The sequence below is a fragment of the Athene noctua genome, chromosome 21 (assembly GCF_965140245.1).
Source record: "Athene noctua chromosome 21, bAthNoc1.hap1.1, whole genome shotgun sequence".
Classification (NCBI taxonomy): Eukaryota; Metazoa; Chordata; class Aves; order Strigiformes; family Strigidae; genus Athene; species Athene noctua.
The window spans coordinates 4,440,395-4,459,755 of NC_134057.1; the positions used below are offsets into that span (position 1 = coordinate 4,440,395).

The following is a 19,361-nucleotide window of genomic DNA, read 5'->3' on the forward strand; positions in this document are numbered from 1 at the left end:
GAACTTAAAGGCTTCTTTCCACTTTCCCACCATCCTAACAAGAGATTTACAACATGGGGCAAAAGCAATTGCCTGAAGAAAAAAAAAGCGCCTTGGAGATGGGAATGTGTTTGAACGTGAAAACTCAACCGTGCTGTATTTATTTCTTCTTTTCCCCAGGCTCAGAAGGCAGAAACCTGGCTTCCTCTCCCAGATGATAAGTTAGACCTGGCTCTGAATGGGTTTTGGAGAGATTTGCTGAAGCTCTCAGGGCAAGGCAGGGGGGAGCCCAGGGGGGTCCCAATGTGGGGGGAATGGCTGGGAGATGGGTTACAACATCCTCAAGGGCGCTGGGTGACCTGCTCCCCATCACTTCTCCCGTCCTGATTGCTGCAGGAAATCGATTTTCTGCAAATTCAGGTCATGGTTTCACTTCTTCCTGTCATTCCAACCAGCTGTGGCTGCACCATCGAGCTCTGCTGAGATGTTTGGCTGTGCATCTCCATCCTGGCCTGCGGGACTTTCCTACCCTCTGTGTCCTCCCTGCGCTGAGCACCTCCCCTCCGAACTATGGTTGTGTTGCTCACTGGTGCTAGAAGGCTCGTGGGGTCATGGGGGGAGCCGGGGCTGTGCTTGCCCCCACTCTGCCACTCAGCCCTGCCTGAGGAAACCGCTGCTCCAGGGAAAAGATTGGCAACTCTGAAAGTCTTCAACTGGAGACAAAGCAAATGGGGGGATATAGATCATATATTAGAGAGAATATAGAACAATTATAGAATGTATACTAGATATCAATATATATACTATATTGTATATAATATATATTGTATACAGTATACCTTGTACATTATATATTGTGTATATATGATATAATAATACAGATTTTATATATTGTATAGAACACAATTATACAATAAAACATACACATTCTATAATTATACATAATATGATGTATAGTATATTCTGTATCATAACACACATACAAAATATATATTCTATATAAAGTATAGAATATAAATATAAAGATATATTAAAAAAGCAGCTGTTAGTAAGTGAATGCTGACATTTAGCCTCATTGGGGTATATTCCCTGCCAGGAGCAGCATTTCAACCCAGGGAGGCATCAGCAAGGGGATCTGCGGACAAAAATACTTACAAAAAGGAAACTCAAAAGGGTGTTTTTATATTTTTTTTTTTTAAATATTGTTTTCCATTGGCTGGGTCTGCTAGCTGACCTTTTCACTAGAAATCGCTTAGCGTGAGGCTCAGGGAGTGAAACAAGCCTTTACTTTTTTCACCTCCTTATTACTCCTGACTCCTATTTACCCTATTTTTTTCAGAGCTGGCTTTGCTCTGCCAAGGCAAGTCCATGGAAGGAGTGCTCAATGATTGATTCAATGGATTTCTGCAGGTTTCTGACCCTTTGTTAACTGCATTATACTCCTGTTTCTCTGCTCTGTCCATCTTCTTGTTCAGGGCAGATAAGTAAATATTTTGGAGCAGATAAATTAAATATTTAAATCCCAGCCAGCAGTCCTAAGGGATTGATTTCAGAGCAGGAAACGCAGATCCCAGGTTGGTTTTCTGCTCTAGAAGCCTGATGGTATAGCATCCAGCCAGCCAGCAGATGGTAGAACGTTTCAGTGCTCATCCCGGCTCTCATCTCCTTTCTGTGGGGGGACACAAGGCATCCCTACAGCTCTAGATATCATCACCCATTTTTTGGGCTTTGCTTTATTTACAAGCCCTGTTTCCCAAACCTGCAGGTTCTGCAGCCATGGGAGCCACGCCGGCTTTGGGGATGTGATGTCTGGGCTGTCTCAGAATGTGGAGGCAGGCTCCATGGGCTCCCTGTTACGGTGAGGCAAGGAGAGAAGCTAACGCCCCCCCCCAAATCACCCAACGTCCCATCAGTGCACCCATGTTTGTACACACAGGCTGGAGTGGATCATGGAAACTCTTAACATTGTGTACAAAAAAACCCCAACCCACCCCTTATTCTGTCTATGAAAAAAGTTATTTGCGATACTGAAAATGGTCTTTGTGGCCGCAGCCCTGATGGAGCTTGAAAGAGATGGGATGCGGGGCTGGAGTATTTTGAAAAAGGAACCACAGCTGCCTTAATAAATAGTGCTAGCGAGCCTTTTGCCTGTGCCAGAGAAAATATATATATTTTATATATATTTTTTATACATATCTTTTGCTGTAGGAGTGAATTTAAAGACTGCCACGCTAGCAGAGCCTTGCCGATGCGCGCCAGGCTGGACCACATCATTTTGCCAGAGAAATCAGGGCGCTGCATCCCCACCAGTGCCTCCGTCCCTGCAGGGCTGGGACCCGCAGCCTTAAGGGCACCTATGCTGGGTGAGGGCAAAATACCCTCAGGTGGGACCTGCCCTACAGCCTTTCCCAGGAGCTGGAACCCAAACCTGGGGGCACCAGGAGCCCCCAGTTCCTGCTTGCAGAGCAGTGCTGTTTGCATTTCTCCCCATGCTGCTCAGGAAGCCTTGAGCACAGAGCAAAGGAGGGACGCTTGCTCCTGCACGCCAGAATATCCTGGATCATCATCAAAGAGGTTTTTTTGGCCAGTCTGTGAGTCCAGCTCCATTGTCGTAAAAGCAGTGAGTGATTTTATTACTTTTTTTTTCCTTCTTTCTGGCTGCAGCGTGGGGGTAACGTGGCAACGGCAACTTTTGTAGCTGTGCTCTGCTACTTGCTAACGAGATCATTTTTTAAATGGATAAGCTTGTAGTTATTAATCCTTCTATTTGCCTTCCCGTCCCTGAGGGTTTGGTGTATGCTGATGCACACTTTCCAGGTTTTTCTCTGCAGCAGATGTACTGAACGCGTGCTCTTTTCTCATAGCAAAGGTCACAAATAAGGGTATAATTAAAAAACCCACTGATATATAATGAGACATGATTAACCTGTAACCGCTGGCAGCACTAAATTGTATTCACTACCCATACAGGGATAAAAGCTGTCTTTTAAATCCCTGTTAAAACATATTTTAATATAAAACACTTATAAAAAAAAAAAAAAAAAAAAAGAGGAAAACCGAATTTGGAACCGAATAAAACCCCTGTGACTTGATCTGTGGGAAGTTTGGGGTCGAAAGCTGCCTCCTAAGTGGGGGTACACCCTAAGTCGTTGCACGTGCGAGGTCAGGGGTGCTATGCAGTGGGTACAGATGTGCTTTCTCACTGCTCAGCCTTCGCGTTTGGATGGAGCTTGGGTTCTGTGAGCAATATTTTGGTGGTGAGCTGCACCGTGTTCATCCACGTGTACCCACAGGTCAGCTGACTCCCGCGAGAAAGCGAAGCTTGCTGCCAGAAACTATTTTCTGGCATCACCATAATACGCATAATAAATATGTGCAATAAATAAATAGATGTTGACTGTATGGAGGCTGAAAAATTGGCCAGGAATGATGTCCTAGCTCCCTCATCCCCCTCTGAAATTCCCCCTGAACAAGCTGGCCCATGGGACCTGCTCTATTTTGTTAAGATTATTGACAGGCTTGGATTTTTAACTCAAAAATGTTCAAAAATACAACTGTTCCTGGCCAGATTCTCCCTTTCTGCATCTTTCCTTCAGATGGGGGCCCTGGCAAAGGGACCACTCTTTGGGCTTAGCAGAGGTAAAAGGAATGGAGCTCAGCCAGGGTTTATTTTTCCCCCTCCTCTTATGGGTGAGTAGAAATCCTTGGAAGCTTGAATTCATGTGTCTTTATGTTTTTTCATACATTGAAAGGGGAAAATATGCTGAGGAGCCAATATTCCGCTGGCACGTGGGACTGCAAGGGGAAACCTGCTGCAGGCCCAAATAATCACCCAGCTATCAGGGGCTTCAGAGGTGCTTTTTTTAAAAAAAAACCACCCAAACCCCAATGTTTTTCCCAACCTAGCTGCGGCAATTCTGCATAATATAAAATGTCAGATGTACCCAAGTCCTACAGACCTCAGCTTTTCAAGTACCAACTTGGGAATATTCCCTAACCGTTGGTGAAAATTAAGTGTGTTTTGGGGCTGGGGGATGATATAATTTCTATTTACTGAAGCAAGGAAGGTGCACGGGAAGAGGCTGAGCTCAGGGAAGCTGCTGGCTTGCCAGAGCAAAAGTGATGCTGGGGAGGCATGTGTTGGCACGGGGCCACTGCGAATAGCTCTGACATAACGACTCTTAAAATAATAATAATAATAATAATAATTTCCATGTTTTTCTTTCTATGATGTACCTCTCTAGCAGAACCCCCCGATGAAACCGTTGGACTTCTGCAAAGAGAGCGCATCTGTGTTTCATTTTATAGCTGAAGAATAGTAATTAAGATGCTTTTGCGGAGCCAGGGCTTGGAAAACTAAAAATAAAAGCCATATAGGCGCAATACCAGACCTCCGAGCACCATAAACTTTCCTTTCCCTCCCGTTTTTGCCCTCCCAGCCCCATCAGACCCCTGAGCACTGTTCGTTTTGGGGCCAAATGCCCATTTTTCATCTCAGGGAGTGGAGCAGCAGGTCCAGGGGTGTGCTGTTGAGGCAGGAATAAATTGAGGCCTGAAAGGATGATGTGGAGAAAGGGGATTTTGGGCTAAATCCAGAGGAGTAATGCAAACGCCATCCTGTGTGGAGGGGAAAGTATCCCTGCGGGCATCAAGCTGAGGTTTTCTGAAGCCTCAAAAATTGGGGGCACCATGCAAAGCATCAGGGTTAGCTCTTTTCTTGCAGCAAAGCACGTACAAACTGCAATCCCCCAGGCTCGAAATGACTTTCCTCTGCTCTTTCTCACATTTGACCTGTGAACATTCCAAAGGAAAAAAAAAAGATAAAAGCTGGGTTTTTTTCTGGCTCCCCACCACCTTGGGGTGCTTCTGGCCCCACGCAAATAAAAAATTAATTTTCCCCAGCTCAAGCTGAAAGCGCTGAAAGAGGAGACAGGGCTCAATGATATTCACTCGAAAGCACTCACAGGCTGGCAGGAGTCCTGCCGGAATGGTAACTGTTGGCCAAGGGGATGAGCAAGGCCCTGAGGGACTGGGAAATGCTCAGCAGTGAGCTTGAAGAGGAAAAAAAAATAAATATTTGTTTTTACGCACTGATAAGCTTAATTTTAGCAGGAGAATGATTAAAAATTGATAAGATGGTCAATGTGTAGAGAGGGAAAGGCGCATCTGGATGGATGCTGGGCAAGGCTAACCTAGTTTGTGTTGGGCCTCGATGTGAAAAATACTGCTGTAAATAAAGGGAAGGATTGGGGATGCCAAGATAGCGGGCAGGGACGGATGTTTCCCACCAGCCAGCCCCGTGGCTCGGGTGCATATTGTGGCAGGGACAGCTCATCTGCACCGAGGGATGAGGCGATGCTGGCGGGTTGTGGGCGATGCTGCCACCATCATCGTGCCCCCCAGGCCGTAGGTGGTCTGAGCCCCAGCCGCTCGCCGGCGCGGAGAGGCTTTAACAGCCACCTGGGTCCTGAGGATACAGCATATATATTTCTCTTGGATGCCACAGCAATCGGGTGGCTTTAAGCCTCCGTGTAGGCACTGTATTTTTGGGAAGGAGCGGTTAAATCGGTTTCCGCCCGTCACAGCGGGGAGCCCTTCACCCGGGCGTCTGGGCTAGCTGGGTGGCTGGCTTATTTAAACTGAGGTGGTGCTGAACGTCTGAACTCCTCTGCGGTCCTGCTGACCCAGAGTTCAACATCTGCCACAGCTGGGCTCCGTGTTGCATTACAATTGGAAAACAAATCTTTTCTGGGGTTTATTTTTTGCTTTCCCATCGGCGGGACCCAGCCACGCCAGCAGAGCTTTCTCTGCAGACCTTGCAGCGTGGTTCCTAGAAGGAGAGCAACTTTTTCCCTCCTCTTTTCCAAGCCCTCACCACTGATGGTAGGGGCTGGAAGCCATCCAAGGCTGTCGGTATAAATCTCGCTGACCTTGTTTCACCATCCCTTAACTTGCAGTTCAGTGTCTCCCATCAGCCGAGGCCGGCGTCGACTTCCACTTTCTGGCTCATTTATTCCTTTTTCAGTTTTATGGTTTCATTTCCAAAGCTTTCCCTGGGTGGGCAGGGGGCTGAGGGGGGACTCCTGGCCCCTAGAAACCTCCCAGCGAGGTTGCCAAGGCAAATATCTTGCAGGAATTTGGAGATGCATCTCTACTTGAATGCTCTGCTAGGAGATGGGCTTCAGTGCACTGTCTCGGTGCAGGGTGTGCATCTGTATGGGAATTTGTCAGTCTCCGGAGGGTTCTTGCTGTCGTCCTTCACGCATTTTCCCCATTTTCCTGTGATAACTTGACATCGTGTTTGCTGGCCAGCTGCTGTCAGGGGTCATTGACTGCAGGGGAATGGCCTCATGCCATGTGCTGGGCTCTCCAAGGAAGCAGAGTCTGGCAGCCTTTGGAGACGTGGGCTGCAGGGTGGCCAGTTGATGGGAAGAGTGTAGGACCTCACACACCACAGGAGCTCACTGCTGTTTCCCATCCGGGCTGGCCCACCCATTCCGGAGACCCGGCTCTCCTTTCTAGGTCTTGGAAAAGGGCACTGGGAGCCTCAGTCCTCCCAAAATTCACAGCATCATGTGCTACTTGCTTCCTAGGTGCTAAATCTGTATGAAGAACTTGGCTTTCCACCTGCAGCCAAGCCTCATCATCGTGATGATGCCAGTGTGTTTGGGGGCCTCATGGAAGAACATTGTCACTTGGCTTTGTGATAGCATCCAGCGTCTTTGGTATGTTAGCAGGAGGAGTTTGGTGGCAGGATGTATCAGACGTGCATATTTGCATTTATATTCTCCCTGAGCAAATCTTGTGGCTCTGAGTTTGTGCATGAGTGTTGCAGGTGGAAGGGATCCAAGGGGTGTGCAAGGCAGATGGGTATGACTTTGCTTTTGCACTTCTGGAGGAAAAGCCCAGAAGCCTTTAAGTTGTATCCCTGGACCTTTGTGGAGGATTAGGGCAGCTAATTGGATTTTATTCAGGGTGCACCGTGAGCTCGGCGTCACAGCTAGGGAGAGGTCGGAGGAGATCAGAGAAGGTTGTGGAGGGGCATGGTGGCTATCTTCGTGTAGGGAAAGGGCCATAGGAAAGGCAAGAAAATCCAAGTAAATGGCACAAAAACTCCTGGGTGTAAGCAGCTGCAAGAAATACTCAGATAAAACAGGAGGAAAAACTTTCCAAGATAAGAAAAATAAGATGTGGAAAAAAAAAAAAAAAAAAGAAAAGAATTCCTGGGGGCTTGTGGAGGCTCCCTCCATCTTTGGAGGTCTTAAACTGCAGATGAGGGAGAGCTCTGCCAGGAATGATCCTGCCTTGGGGCAGCCAGAGACCAGCTCTCTGCCTCCAAGAGCAGGGCTTGTGCTTCTCCTCCCCTTCTCCTGGATGAGCATGGCATCTTTGTGACCCTCCTGGATGGTCCTGTAGCAGCACTCCTAAAAAGAACCCTGGGGATAGCTGAAATCCTGGAAAAGGGGTGTCTTTCCCTACTGTGGCTGGGAGCTGCTTTAGAGAGGAAGGGGAAGATGCTGAGGGGGCTTTTCTCTCCCAAGATCGAGGCTCCCTTTCTGCCACTGGCCCTGCAGCAGTAAGTATTTTCTGGTTTAATCTCATGGCGGCTCTGCGTGTCTGAGGGATGAGGTCATGCTCGCTCCCCCACAGCCTGCTGACGCTTTTGCTTCGGTCCCTCTGGTTTGGGGAGCTGGGGGTGGGTGGGATCGCACTCCCTGCAGAGGCTCTGGGTCCCTGCACGGTGGGGTTTTGGGTGTCTCCCTAACCACGAAGCACCACCGCAGACCTTTGCCCTTCTCTGCGCACGGGTGTGTGTTGCACCTGGGATGGGCACAGGTAAAAACCCCGGCCGTCCCCCCAGCCCATCTTCCCTGTGCCTGGGATGCTAGTCCATCTCTCCCGGGGTGCTAATTCAACCCTCCTGGGACTCCTACTTGCTTCTTGAAGCCACTTTTGAAAACACAAAACAAACCAACAGGCTAGAGAAATGCCTTTTTTTTTTTTTTTTTTTTTTTTTTTCCCCTCTCACTTTTACCATTTCTTGCCAGAAATCAACACACTGTGAGGCTTTAAAACTCTGGGAAGAAGAAATGTGGTGACCAACAGCTGGAAATACATCCCTCGCTTCTCACTCCTGTAGACCCTGAGCTCCTGGCACCTAAACTCATGATATTATGGTTAGAAAAGCCAGTTTAGGTAATTGGCGGAGATTGTTATGATTTTATTAGATCTAATTCTTCCCCCCGCCCCCCCCCCCAGGAGGTTTGCATGGCTGAGCAAAACAACCAGTACCCATAAAGACACAAAATATACCCAATTAAGGTTTGTGTTTTGTTTAAAGAAATCCTTCTAGCCTGGCATGAAGGTTTTCCCAGGCCTCAAATTCAGGATTAATTGCACTTAGGGGCCAATAGCCACATCTACTGCTGGTGACGGGGGAACAACCCTGTGTGGAGGTTTTGGGGCACATCGCCTGGGTTCTGGCTCTGATGGTGGTACCTGGCCAGGACAGGTAGAGCTTGGTCACACCACATCTCTCGGGGATGGCCAGAGCTTCGTACCGCCAGATAAAAATCAGGCTTTGGGAATACATGCTGGAATCTCCCGGAGGGAATCAGAGTCTGATTTGGGGTTTTAAAAGCAGCAGCTGTTGTCAGCTTTCTTCTCTGGAAGCTGAAATGAAAAGCTGCTCCTCCCCGGACCTAGAGGTCACCTAATAAATGGGAAAGTCGCTGAAAAGATGTCACTGGCAAATCTCAGGGCTGAAGAGGGGAGAGCCTGTTGAATCAGAAAGCAGAATTACAAAGTGTATTATCGATGGAGGAAACGGGGGGTTGAGACAAAATAGCACTCGAGGAGGGGAAAACAGGAAAAGGCTCCATTTGAACTCAAAAACGGGAAGGAAAAGGTTAAGCCTAAACTCAAGGAGAAGGGTCGGGTAGAGTTAAAGGCCGGGAGGGGAAAGGCAAAGCTGGGAGACAAAGAGGAGAATAGAGGGGCCAAGGCAAAGGGGAAGGACAGGAGGGAAAGGACAAGTGGGGAAGGAAAGAAAAGGACAAAACAGGGGGCAGAGGGGCTGGGGGGGTCGCTGGAGGGGTTGTTCTCAGCTACAGTTGCAATGGGGTGTTGCAGGGCTTTTGGGGGGCAAGAGTGAACGTGTTTATGGGGAAAAGAAGCTGAGATGTCCCGGTACCCCCCACCCCGGATGCCTTGGCCAAGTCCCCGCCCGGGGTGTGTGGGACACCCAGTGTCTCCTCTGCACGGCTTCGGTCCTGCTCGGGGCGATGCTACGATGCAGTCACTGTCTCTCCTCTCCTATTTATTAATTTTAATATATTAAAAATAGTAAATATGAATTTATTATTTAAAAATTTAAATTGTTGCAGATCTCCATTTAGCTTTCCCAGCAAGAGATAGCCCATAGCTGCTTTGCTTTTTCACTCTTCCCATCTTCTCTTTGTGCTGGGAATTGGCAGGAAGAAGGCTGGAAAGAACAACGACTTTTTCTTTTCAAATGCCGGTGTATTGGTAGAGATAACACAAAAATAACCACTTGCAGTGGTTGATCATTTTAATATTTCAGGCAGGTAAGACCAACCGGTAGGGGTGATGCCACTGTGAGGGTGACAAATTAACATCTCAGCATCTGGGAGCTTAGAGGTTGTCTTCTCACCAGGCACAACAAGTTATAGGATCAGTACCCAAAACTATTTCTTTATTACTTTTAGAAGGTCCACATGTGGTGGGAGTTGCATGTCAGTATGTGACCACTGTCGTTCAGCCAGGTTTATGCCACCAAAGCTCATGGTTTGGTAACGTCGGGGAAGCATTAGTGGTCTAGAGGGGCTGGATGAGTTCATGGATCTTGCAGATGAAGAAATAGTTTCTGCCCCTGCAAAAAAAGTAATTAAATGATGTTTCACGGAGCTGTTCTTCACAACTAAAGTATGCTCTTTATTATGTGTTTCGTCATAAATCTATTTAGTCATAATAAGGGCTTGTTCCAGCTTTAATTCTCTAACGGGTGCATATCTGCCTAAATCACCTAAAATGCTTGGAGCACAAATTCTTTTTCTACCTTTCATGCAAAGAATCTCTTACATATCACTTCTTGTGTTTAATTACCTATTGCGCTAAGCAACAGAAGCATGCAAAGACTTAAATCAGGAAATAAAATGTGTTTTTCCAACTTGAAATCCTCTTTCTCTAGTTGAAGGAAGATTATTCATGTCTTTTTCTGGAGGCATCTTGTGGCTTTACCTACAGGGTTTTGTGGTCAGGTTTTGATCACTGAGACCTCTGTCTCCCCTCCTTACCTCAAAACCCAACCCAATCACCCAGCTAGAAAGCAAGGCTCTTCACCCTCATCCCCACCGATGCTTTGACAGCATCCATTCTGCATGACACTACTGAAGAGTGCTCAAGTACTTGTTTCCCCAATGTTTTCCCCAAAATGGCTGCAGCAGGACCATCTCCAAGGGGTTCCCCATCCCCACGTGTGGATCCATCCTCCAGCACCCGGCAGCCCCACCATCCACCCACATCTGCAGCAGAGGTAAGCAGGGCTTTCCAAAGGTGTCTTTTCTCAAACAGTGGTCCTCTCCTGCCCTTCCTGGCATCGCTGTGCTGCTGGGCTGGGAGCAAAGCTCCAACTGAACTCCTACCAAGGAGATCCAACATAATAATCCTAAGGTAGAGCTGATGTGAAGTTTGCACGTTGTTTTCCCTGCTCACCTTCCCCATCGAGCTCTGACTCCTGTGGCGGCTTAGAAGACAAGGTCTTCAAGGGAGGGATTACCTCTTAGGACAGGCTTTGGGTTGCTCAGTGTAACCTGAACTGCCCCAGAGGCCCCAGGTAAGCATAATCCACACATAACCAGCATAACTGGTATTACCGGTGCCGCAGCACAGCCCCCTCCCTGGAAATGGCCTTAGAGTCCTGTCCAGAGGGAGGTTCAGAAGAAAATAAATAGCTGGACCCAGCAAATACAAACAGTACCAGGAAGCATGTTCCTCTGCATTGAGGTTGCAGAGAGGGGGGATGAGTCTCTTTAACCAAGTAATAAGCAATAGAACAAGAGAGAATGGCCTTAAATTGCACCAGGGAAAGTTTAGACTGGATATTAGGAAGCATTTCTTTGCAGAAGGGGCTGTTGGGCGTTGGAATGGGCTGCCCAGGGCAGGGGGGAGTCCCCATCCCTGGAGGGGTTGAAGAGTCGGGCTGAGCCAGCGCTGAGGGATCTGGGGGAGTTGGGAACGGTCAGGGTGAGGGTCATGGTTGGACTGGAGGAGCTTCAAGGGCTTTTCCAACCTAGGTGATTCTGTGATTCTGTGATGGAGGTGGAGGTTTGGGCAAGAGATGCCGAGAGGCCCTGCTCTGGAGGGTGCCCGTCCTCTGCCCTGTGCTTTCGGCACTTGCATGGTGGGTGTCTTCCGCAACGAAAATAAGCGAAGAGGGCAGGTCCTTTACAGTGGTGTTGGATTTGTTGAAATCCTGTTTATTTTTTAGGGTACTACCTAATTTCTTTGCCCCTCCTAAGGGTGGTAGTGAGGAGCCTGGTGAAGTACAGCCCGTACTGGACTGCAGGGCCGCGGCTGCCAGAGCGTTGGTGATGCCCTTTGGAGAGCCCAAGCGGTGGGTCACCCTTGGAGAGCCGGCAAGGTGGCGTCCAGAAACCGTCTGCTGCTCTCGCGCAAGCGCCTTCTCCCATCATATCTCTTCCTAAAAACAAGAGGGGAGGAGTGAACAAAAATTAAAAAAAAAATAATAAAAAAAAAAAATCATCCCAGATGTTTCTAAACAGGATGTTTACCTACACCTCAGAGCGGCTGAAGTGCTGGGAGATGATTTGACTCTCCCTGGGGAGCTCCCCTGGGCGGGGGGGTCCCGCTCCGGCGTGGGGCCAGCGGTGGGTTTTGGGGGGAGCCCCAGGGCAGGGAGGGAAGGGGCAGAGCAGGGGGGGCTCCGGCGGCTCCCGGCCCGCCTCGCCTTTGTTCGGGCAGGGCTGGAGCCGAGCGGCCGCGGGGCGGGGGAGGGAGGGGGGGGGAGGGCTGGCAGGCAGGAGCTGGCTGCCCGAAAAGGTTGGTTTATTTTTTTTTTTTAATCTCCAAGAAAAGAGGAGACGTAACTCGAGAACTTTTTTTTTTTTAATAAGAAAAAGTAAAGAAAATTTTTTAAAAAATTAAAAAATTAAAAATTTAAAAAATTAAGAAAAATAATAATTAACACCCCCCCCCCCCCAACGCTAACTCCCACCCCTTCGCGCAGACCCTGCCCCCGGCCCGCCCCACGCCGCGCACGGGGGCCGCGGGCGCGCAGCGCGGCGCCGCCCGACCCCCCCCCAGGAGGCGGCGGCGGCGGGAGCGGCCCCGGCCCCGGCGGCGGCGGCGGCGGCGGTGGCGGCGGCGGCGGGGGGAGGCGGGCGCCGGGCGCTGCCCGCCCCGCAGCCCGCCCGCCCCGCAGCCCGCCGCGCCGCGCCGCCGGCCCCAAATGGATTATCTGCGGCTGGTGCTCTCCTGCCTCGTCCCCCTGCACGGCTGCCTGGCTGCCGGCAGCGCCCCAGGTACGGCCCCTGCCCCGGGGCGGGGGGCGGCGGGGGGGTCCCCCCGGGGGCCGGGGGGGGGGTGACAGGTGGCTGGTACCCCAGGGGACGGGGAGAAAGGAGAGGGATGGATGCCGCCGGAGAGGGGGGGGGTGCGGGGGGGTGGATTTGGGTTCAGTGAGAAATTGGGGGAGATGGAGGCTGGGCGAGAAATAGTTGGCGTGCTTGGCGTGCGAGGGGCACGTCAGCCCGAGTTTATTCTGCTACGTTTGACGCGCCCGGTTAAAACTACAAAGCGGAGCTGGTCGGGAGGGAAGAGCAGTTGCTGGGCTTGCCGCGCTCCGGCGGCGCTCGCCAAAGGCTCCCGGCGTCGGGCTGGCCACCGAGGTGCCGAGGCGTGAGCGGGATGCTGCGAGCCCATCGCCGAGCCCTTTTCCCTCCGTCTTGTCTCCGCAGAGCTCCTCCTGTCCGGCAAACTCAGCGAGTATGGTGTGATCGTCCCCTTCAGCGCCGATTGCCGGGGCCGCTTCCTCTCGCACGTGGTGTCCGGCGAGGCGGCGGTGGGCATCGGCCACGCCGCTTGTCCCCCGGCCCCGCGCCCGCCCCGCCGCCGCGTCCCCCGCAGCCCGCTGGATGAACCCCCCCAGCGCCGCGGGGCTGGCGGCCGCTTGCTCTACTTCAACGTCACGGTGTTCGGGAAGGAGCTGCACCTCCGGCTGAGGCCCAACCGGCGCTTGGTGCCGCTGGGCGCCGTGGCCGAATGGCAGGAGGATTTTGAGGTGCTTTTCCGGGAACCTCTCCAACAGCGGTGCCTTTTCACCGGTGACATCTCCGGCATGCCCGGAGCCGCCGTGGCCATCAGCAACTGTGACGGACTGGTAAGCTCAAGGCCAGCGTGGAGATTCGTGCGCGCTGCCTTGTGTTTCGGGGTGATTTTCTCTTAAGAGGCGGATCGCGGTGTCCTGAAGCCTGACTTTGTGGTGATACCAGCCTTAGGTGGCTGCACCGTCCATCTCCCCTTCACCAGTTGGCCGCCACGGGTTTCCTTTCCTCGTGTGGCTTGTGGCATAAGCAGGGCAGGGTGCCACACGTGCCAGGGCTCTGTCCCTCTGCTATACGTGCAGCGATGCAGCTATGTTTATTTAAAGGGGTTAAAAAAATTGCTTCCCCCCTGTCTGGGCTGCCTCCTGCCCGAGGTGGACCATGTCAGATGCCGTTATGCCCATGGGCTCTGCCCGGCCGCCAGAAGGGGTACCCACGCTGCTGGTGATGCTGCTGCATCCTCGGTCACCCGTCTTTTACCTTGGGACTGCTTCAGGAACTTTGTGTCTGTGTCTCCCGCCTCTTAAATGAGGCTGAGCGAGCTCGAGCATCTCCTGAAGTCACTGCTAGCATGAGGTCTTCCTCCCGCTAAGCATCTTTTTCGGGGAGGCTCTCTTTTTTTTTTTTTTTTCTTTTCCAACTGCTCACGTGTGGCTTTCTGAGTGCAGGGTGAGCACAGTTCAGCATCAGTAGCTTGCTGCCACAGCGCTTTAATTACTTTAAAAGGCTCCGTTCCCTCCTTAGCCCCGGTGTCTGGTCTGCCTGTGGGTTTCCTACCTTCGATACACTTGAGGAATCGCTTCTTATTTTTTTATACCTTTGGCCTGTTGCCCTTCAAATTTCCTTTGAGCCAATTTAATTCTTGTTTTAGGTGCCAGCATTTGCCTATTTTGCCTGGTACCACTTATGTTACTCCTGGGTTGGAGTAAGACGTCTTATTTTGCTTTTTTTTGGTTATAATTCTTTTCTGGTTGTTTTATTCTGGGAGTTCCTTAGCCAATTTTGGCTGCTAGCACAAGCAATTTGGCATTCCTTTCTTTTTATGCAGCGCCTGGTGTTACTATACAAGCAGAAATGATAGAGCAGCACAGCTAGAAATAAATATTTCGCCTACATTTAGTAGTTGGTTGTTTTGGTTTTTTTTTCCAACAATTTTAGCACATAATCCACACCTTTTGAAACATCTTTTCTGGAATCGGCTGAGGCTGTGAATTTGCAGAAATTTCTCCGTGACATGGATCGCGCTGGGGCTGGCAAATTTGGGCAGGCTTGAAAGCTTTAAAGGTATTTCCTATAGCTCCAGGAAGCAACTAGTAGTGCTGTGCCTGGAGTGAAAGCCTGTTCTTTAAGGACACAGGTTGAATTGCAGATAAAATTTCCGTTGGCATCGCGAGCGAAGGGATGCTGGAAGCGGTCAGCAGCTGAGTCCGTGTCCCGCCGCGGCTGGGAAGCAGCAAGGATGGAGTTAGGGGATTTCTCTTTCCTGGACTGCATTCTACTCTTAGGGTCCATCTCAAGTAGGTTTTAGTTCAATTTTTCCAGACTTTTCTAGGCTTTAGCCGTGATTTGTCCCATCTCAGCCCCTTGCAGACTTTCTCAGGTGGGGGTTGTTATTATTTTTGCCCTGGTTCCAGCCATCCCTTGGCTGCAGTTTACAGCAGCGATGCCCGTTTCAGATGTAGCTTGTACTGTGGGTGCTTTTGCACGTGGATTTCTGCACCTGTACCTGTCCTGCCATCCGTGGTACCCCCAAGCCCACTGTTTTAACCTCGTGTAAAGGCAGAAGTGGCTCTTCCCCCAGGATCAGCAGCTCAGGGCGCTTGCTTCATCCCTCTTTACCTTCATGAACCCCCGCTGCAGCCAGCTCGGTGGGGGCTTTGATCTGCTGGGCGGGGTGGGATTAGCTGAGCCATGTTGTGCTGATGCTCAGGTCTTCAGGGGTTTGCAAACGCCCAGGGCTTCTGCAGGGTGGCTTTGGTGCACCCCCATTTCCAAAGCTGCCCTGGGACACAGTGTTAGCATTGTGGTTGGTGATGTGTTGTCTCCCAGATGTTTTATTTCTTCATGTAGAGCTCTAGCAGCACTAGGGAAGAGAAAACACCCCCCCACCTTTTTTTTTTTTTTTCTTCCTGCAATGTATTTATTGCTCCATGGCCAACAAATAAATGCCCTGGCCTCAAGCAGCAATTTCCCATCATCCGGTGAAGCACATGTGGTGATTACAGGCTGGGGGGAAGAGGTCAGGAGGACAGAGCCTGAGCAGGGGCTCTGCTCCTCCCCCCGTAAAGAGGATTTTGTGATATGGCCAACGTAGCAGTTGGTTTCTCTCTTTCATGGGCTTGCTGGCTGGTGTAGATTGCTGTATGGTCCTCTGGCTTAAGTCTGACATCTTATATATCCCCTTTGGAGGAGCTGTGAGACCAAGAGGAGCAAAAAAAAACCAACCCAGAAAGCAGTAAAAAGAGCTTGATGTAGTAAATGGGACAAGAAACAGAACTGGAACGTGGCAGTAGGTGAGGATGGGATGGGAGGATGGTATTTATGACCACACTGTACCTCCAGCGTGAGCTGGCAGAGAAGCAGCAGAGCATCCTGGGGGATGTACACGGTCAGGACCGTTGTTAATGTCCTGCTAGATGGGGACTGGCTTAATGTGGGGGGCACCGGCTGGAGGTGGATTTGTTGCTCTTCGATACGCACGTACCCTGGAATTGTGGTGGACTTTTGCTGGAAGTTATCCGCAAGGTTCAGAAGGGGATTGTGGCTTTTGCATCCCAGTATAGCGTGTGTGGGAGGCGCAGGACTGCGCTTGGCCGCTCCTTTCTGGTCAGAGGAAGCGTTCTGGGATGCTGCAGATGAAGGCTGTGTACACAAAGAGATATGCTGTGTATAAACAGAGACTGAGATTATAAATAATAAGAAAAAAAACCCCAGTTCTTGAAAAAGAGAGTACACATCAAGTCTTTCCTAAATCCATATTTAGCCATGTAAGTGAGCTGATTTTTTTTCACAGATGCTAAATCCAATGCTGCAGGCATCCATGTATGAAAATCTGTCCCTTTTTTCTTCTTTTTTTTTGCAAGGGTTTCTTGTACCAGGGTGGGAAGATGCTGTAGTCCATAACATAATGTCAAAGCTGATCCAAGCCACCAAATTCCTAACCGGTAAAGTAGCGTTAGGCAGAAATCTCCCTAAATCTCCCCCGGCAGACACATCTTGCTGCAGTGAAGGCATCCCATGTTTCCACACAGGCTTTAGTAGCATGTGATTGTCCTTGCTTTGCTGGTTGCAGAGATGGGTGAAGAATTACCATCTGTAGGCACTGTATTTGCTTTTCATGGCTGACTTTTTCCCCACTGCTCTCCGGGATTGTTTGCACCAAACACCAATGTGCTGCAAAGTGTAGAGCCAGCATTTTCCATCCCTGTCGCCCTGGCTTGCTTTGGATGTGTGGCAGTGGATAAGCAGAGCACAAAAGCCCTCAGGAGCGGTAATTAGTAGGGAACGAAGGGAGAAACAGTCCCCGTAACGATGTCCCTGTGCAGAAACTATGGATTTGTCTTCCAGGATTTTCCTTGCAGCTCCTGAACTGTAGGGTTAATTTTGGGAAGAAAGAAGGTGCTGGTTTAAATGTGCAGCGAGTGAGATGTCTCAAGATGTTGCTCTTGATGGGAGTGAAGCAAATGTGTCTGATTGTGGCATTTTCTTCCCCAGGTTCACTGGTGGAAAGCTCTCTCTGCGTCCTGCTTAGAATCTTGCCCGAGTTTGTGATACTAGCCCGCGTGCCTGGTAAAGAGCATGGAGTCAAGGTCTCAGTGGTTAATTATCTCCCTTAATTCTGTGTTCCCCCATGATGCCAATGAGTTTGCAGATTGTACCCAAACAGTGACTGAGCGCCTCTGGGCTGTGCCCTGGTGCCACGCACACCATGCTGCTGCCCGGTGTGGTCCTGCTCTGCGCAGGGCAGAGGCATCCCTCTGCAGATCCCCCCAACGCCTTCACCGGACGATCTCCAGATGAAAGGAGAGTGGTGGCTGGCGACGGTGCCTGCCTTCACACAGCCCGGATTTCTGGGACTTTTTGTCCAAATTAAGTGTGACTCGTGTAGGAAAAATACATACTATGCACGCAGCTGGATTCCCCCCTCCTTGGTGCTGTTTGCTTCTCTGGCTGAGCGGAGTGGCTTTATTAATTTTTGCACGTTTCAGCTGTGTTGAAGTGCCACAATTTCCTGAATTCCCATGGGAGTTGGAGCTTTTTACCCAGTGGCGTTGGAGGAGTCGCTTACCCAGGGTGCGGGGGGGGGGTGTCCCCCTTAGAGAGGTTGCTGTGGGGCCAGTTTATCTCTCCCATAGCCTGGGGAGATGCAGGAAAGCTGGAGAAGAGACTTCACCCGCTGCAAACTGGCAGAAGTGAGTTTAGTGTTTTCCTTAAAAGAAAAAAAAAAAGTGTATTTTTCATTCTTTCCAATGGAATTGTCTAAAAAGGGCCATTTTCTAGTTTGGGAATTACCTTCACCGTGAGCTGCAGAGAGCGTCTCATGTTAGAAGTATCTGTAATGGTAGTCTCACCTTGCCAGGTTTCATTTGGTTTAGTATTTGTTGAACCAAATAAAATTGAGGATGGGAAGCACAATGGCAAATTGGTCATTGAGGATGGGATCGATCTCTTGGCAAGAGCCCAAGGAAAGCTTATGGGGGCTTTTTGGGTCGTGTCTGGCCTCTCTTGCTGCCTCCCTACAGTTAAAACCTCCCCAAAATGCTGAAATACAACCTGAGCTGCTCCTTTTTAAGACTGAGCAGGTTCGTGCATGCCTCTTGCAATGATGTTTTTCGCTTTTTTAATTTTTGTAAATGCCAAGGTGACTGCTGTGGTTTCTGTTTCATTTATTAGGCTGCTCTGATCAGATGTGCACACAACTCCTTGTGGTATCTATTTTGCCTGTTGGTCATCGCGGGAGTCAGCAGCGTGTTGCATCCCACCTTCGGGAGAAAGCACGGACGAGAGAGTCAGGGCTGCTTTATTTCTTGAGCCATATATAATTAGTCATGAGCTGTACAGCAGCACAAACCCAAGTGGGCTGTGGCTCGGGACCAGGCTCTTTCATATTTTAATCCAGCCTTGCCCCGGCGCGACGGCACGGCTTTCCTCCGGCTGCCTGACTCAGCAAGTCCTGGCTTTCGCTCTAAACCCATAAACTGGCTTTGGGGTGCCTTGTCCCGGGTGAAACGCCCCGTGGCAGGGCTGTGAGGGGGTAGCGGTGTCTTGGCAGATCTCCTCCTGGGACAGGGGCTGCTGGGTGTACCATGCTGGGTGCTTTCGGGTAGCAGGAGTGCCACTCCAGCCCAAATTTGTAGCGACGTGCAATCTGGAAGCACATTAGTTGGTGGGAAATCATCAGCGTAATTCCTGTGCATAAAATCCAAGTGGGTGATGCCTGTGTCAGATGCCCAGCGTTCTGCCCTCCTAGCTACTCATTTCTGCATTAAGCAGTGGACACTCACCTTCTCTTATTGTATAGTAAAGAGCAGTGGCTTGGACATGCCCAACATCACTGGACCTGACCTGTGGCTTGACTCCCTGGCTTGAGCTCTGCCTCATCGCCACCGCCTTGCCTGGTGCTCCAAACTCTTGGTTGAACCTGGCTGTGACCTTCATCTCCTTGGCTGGGGGTGGTGGGACAGGCCCTGGCTGGGGAGGTCCTGCCCTGGTGGCCTGAATGTCTCCTGTGGGAAGGACCTGAGATACGTGTGTCAGGCAAGTTGACTGTAGCACAACTGCCCGTACTTAGATTCCTTGGGAAGGAGGTAAAACAAAACCAGCCAAAAACCTGCTTTCCAGAAGAGTTAAGCAGCTAATAAAACCCAAGTGGAGTAGGAAATTTGATGAAGTCTAACAGAGCCAGGTTGGCTGATGCCACGATGAATGCAACGGTACGTGAATGCAAAGGGGATCCAATGACCCAGGCGGGCTTGGAAGAGCCCCAGCTTTGCCTGGCTCTTTACAGAGCCCAGCTCA

The 19,361-nt window shown here is 50.3% G+C and overlaps 1 protein-coding gene across 1 annotated transcript in view; it reads left to right on the forward strand.

Moving 5' to 3' along the window:
- Window positions 1-12,436: 12,436 nt before the first annotated feature.
- The window catches only part of ADAMTS14 (ADAM metallopeptidase with thrombospondin type 1 motif 14), a 34,189-nt gene continuing 27,264 nt past the window's right edge, over window positions 12,437-19,361 (forward strand). The window contains exons 1-2 of the mRNA XM_074924252.1: window positions 12,437-12,542; window positions 12,978-13,399. Of these exons, the coding sequence (XP_074780353.1) occupies window positions 12,470-12,542; window positions 12,978-13,399 (495 nt within the window). The 5' untranslated portion in view covers window positions 12,437-12,469. The remainder of the gene's footprint in view (window positions 12,543-12,977; window positions 13,400-19,361) is intronic.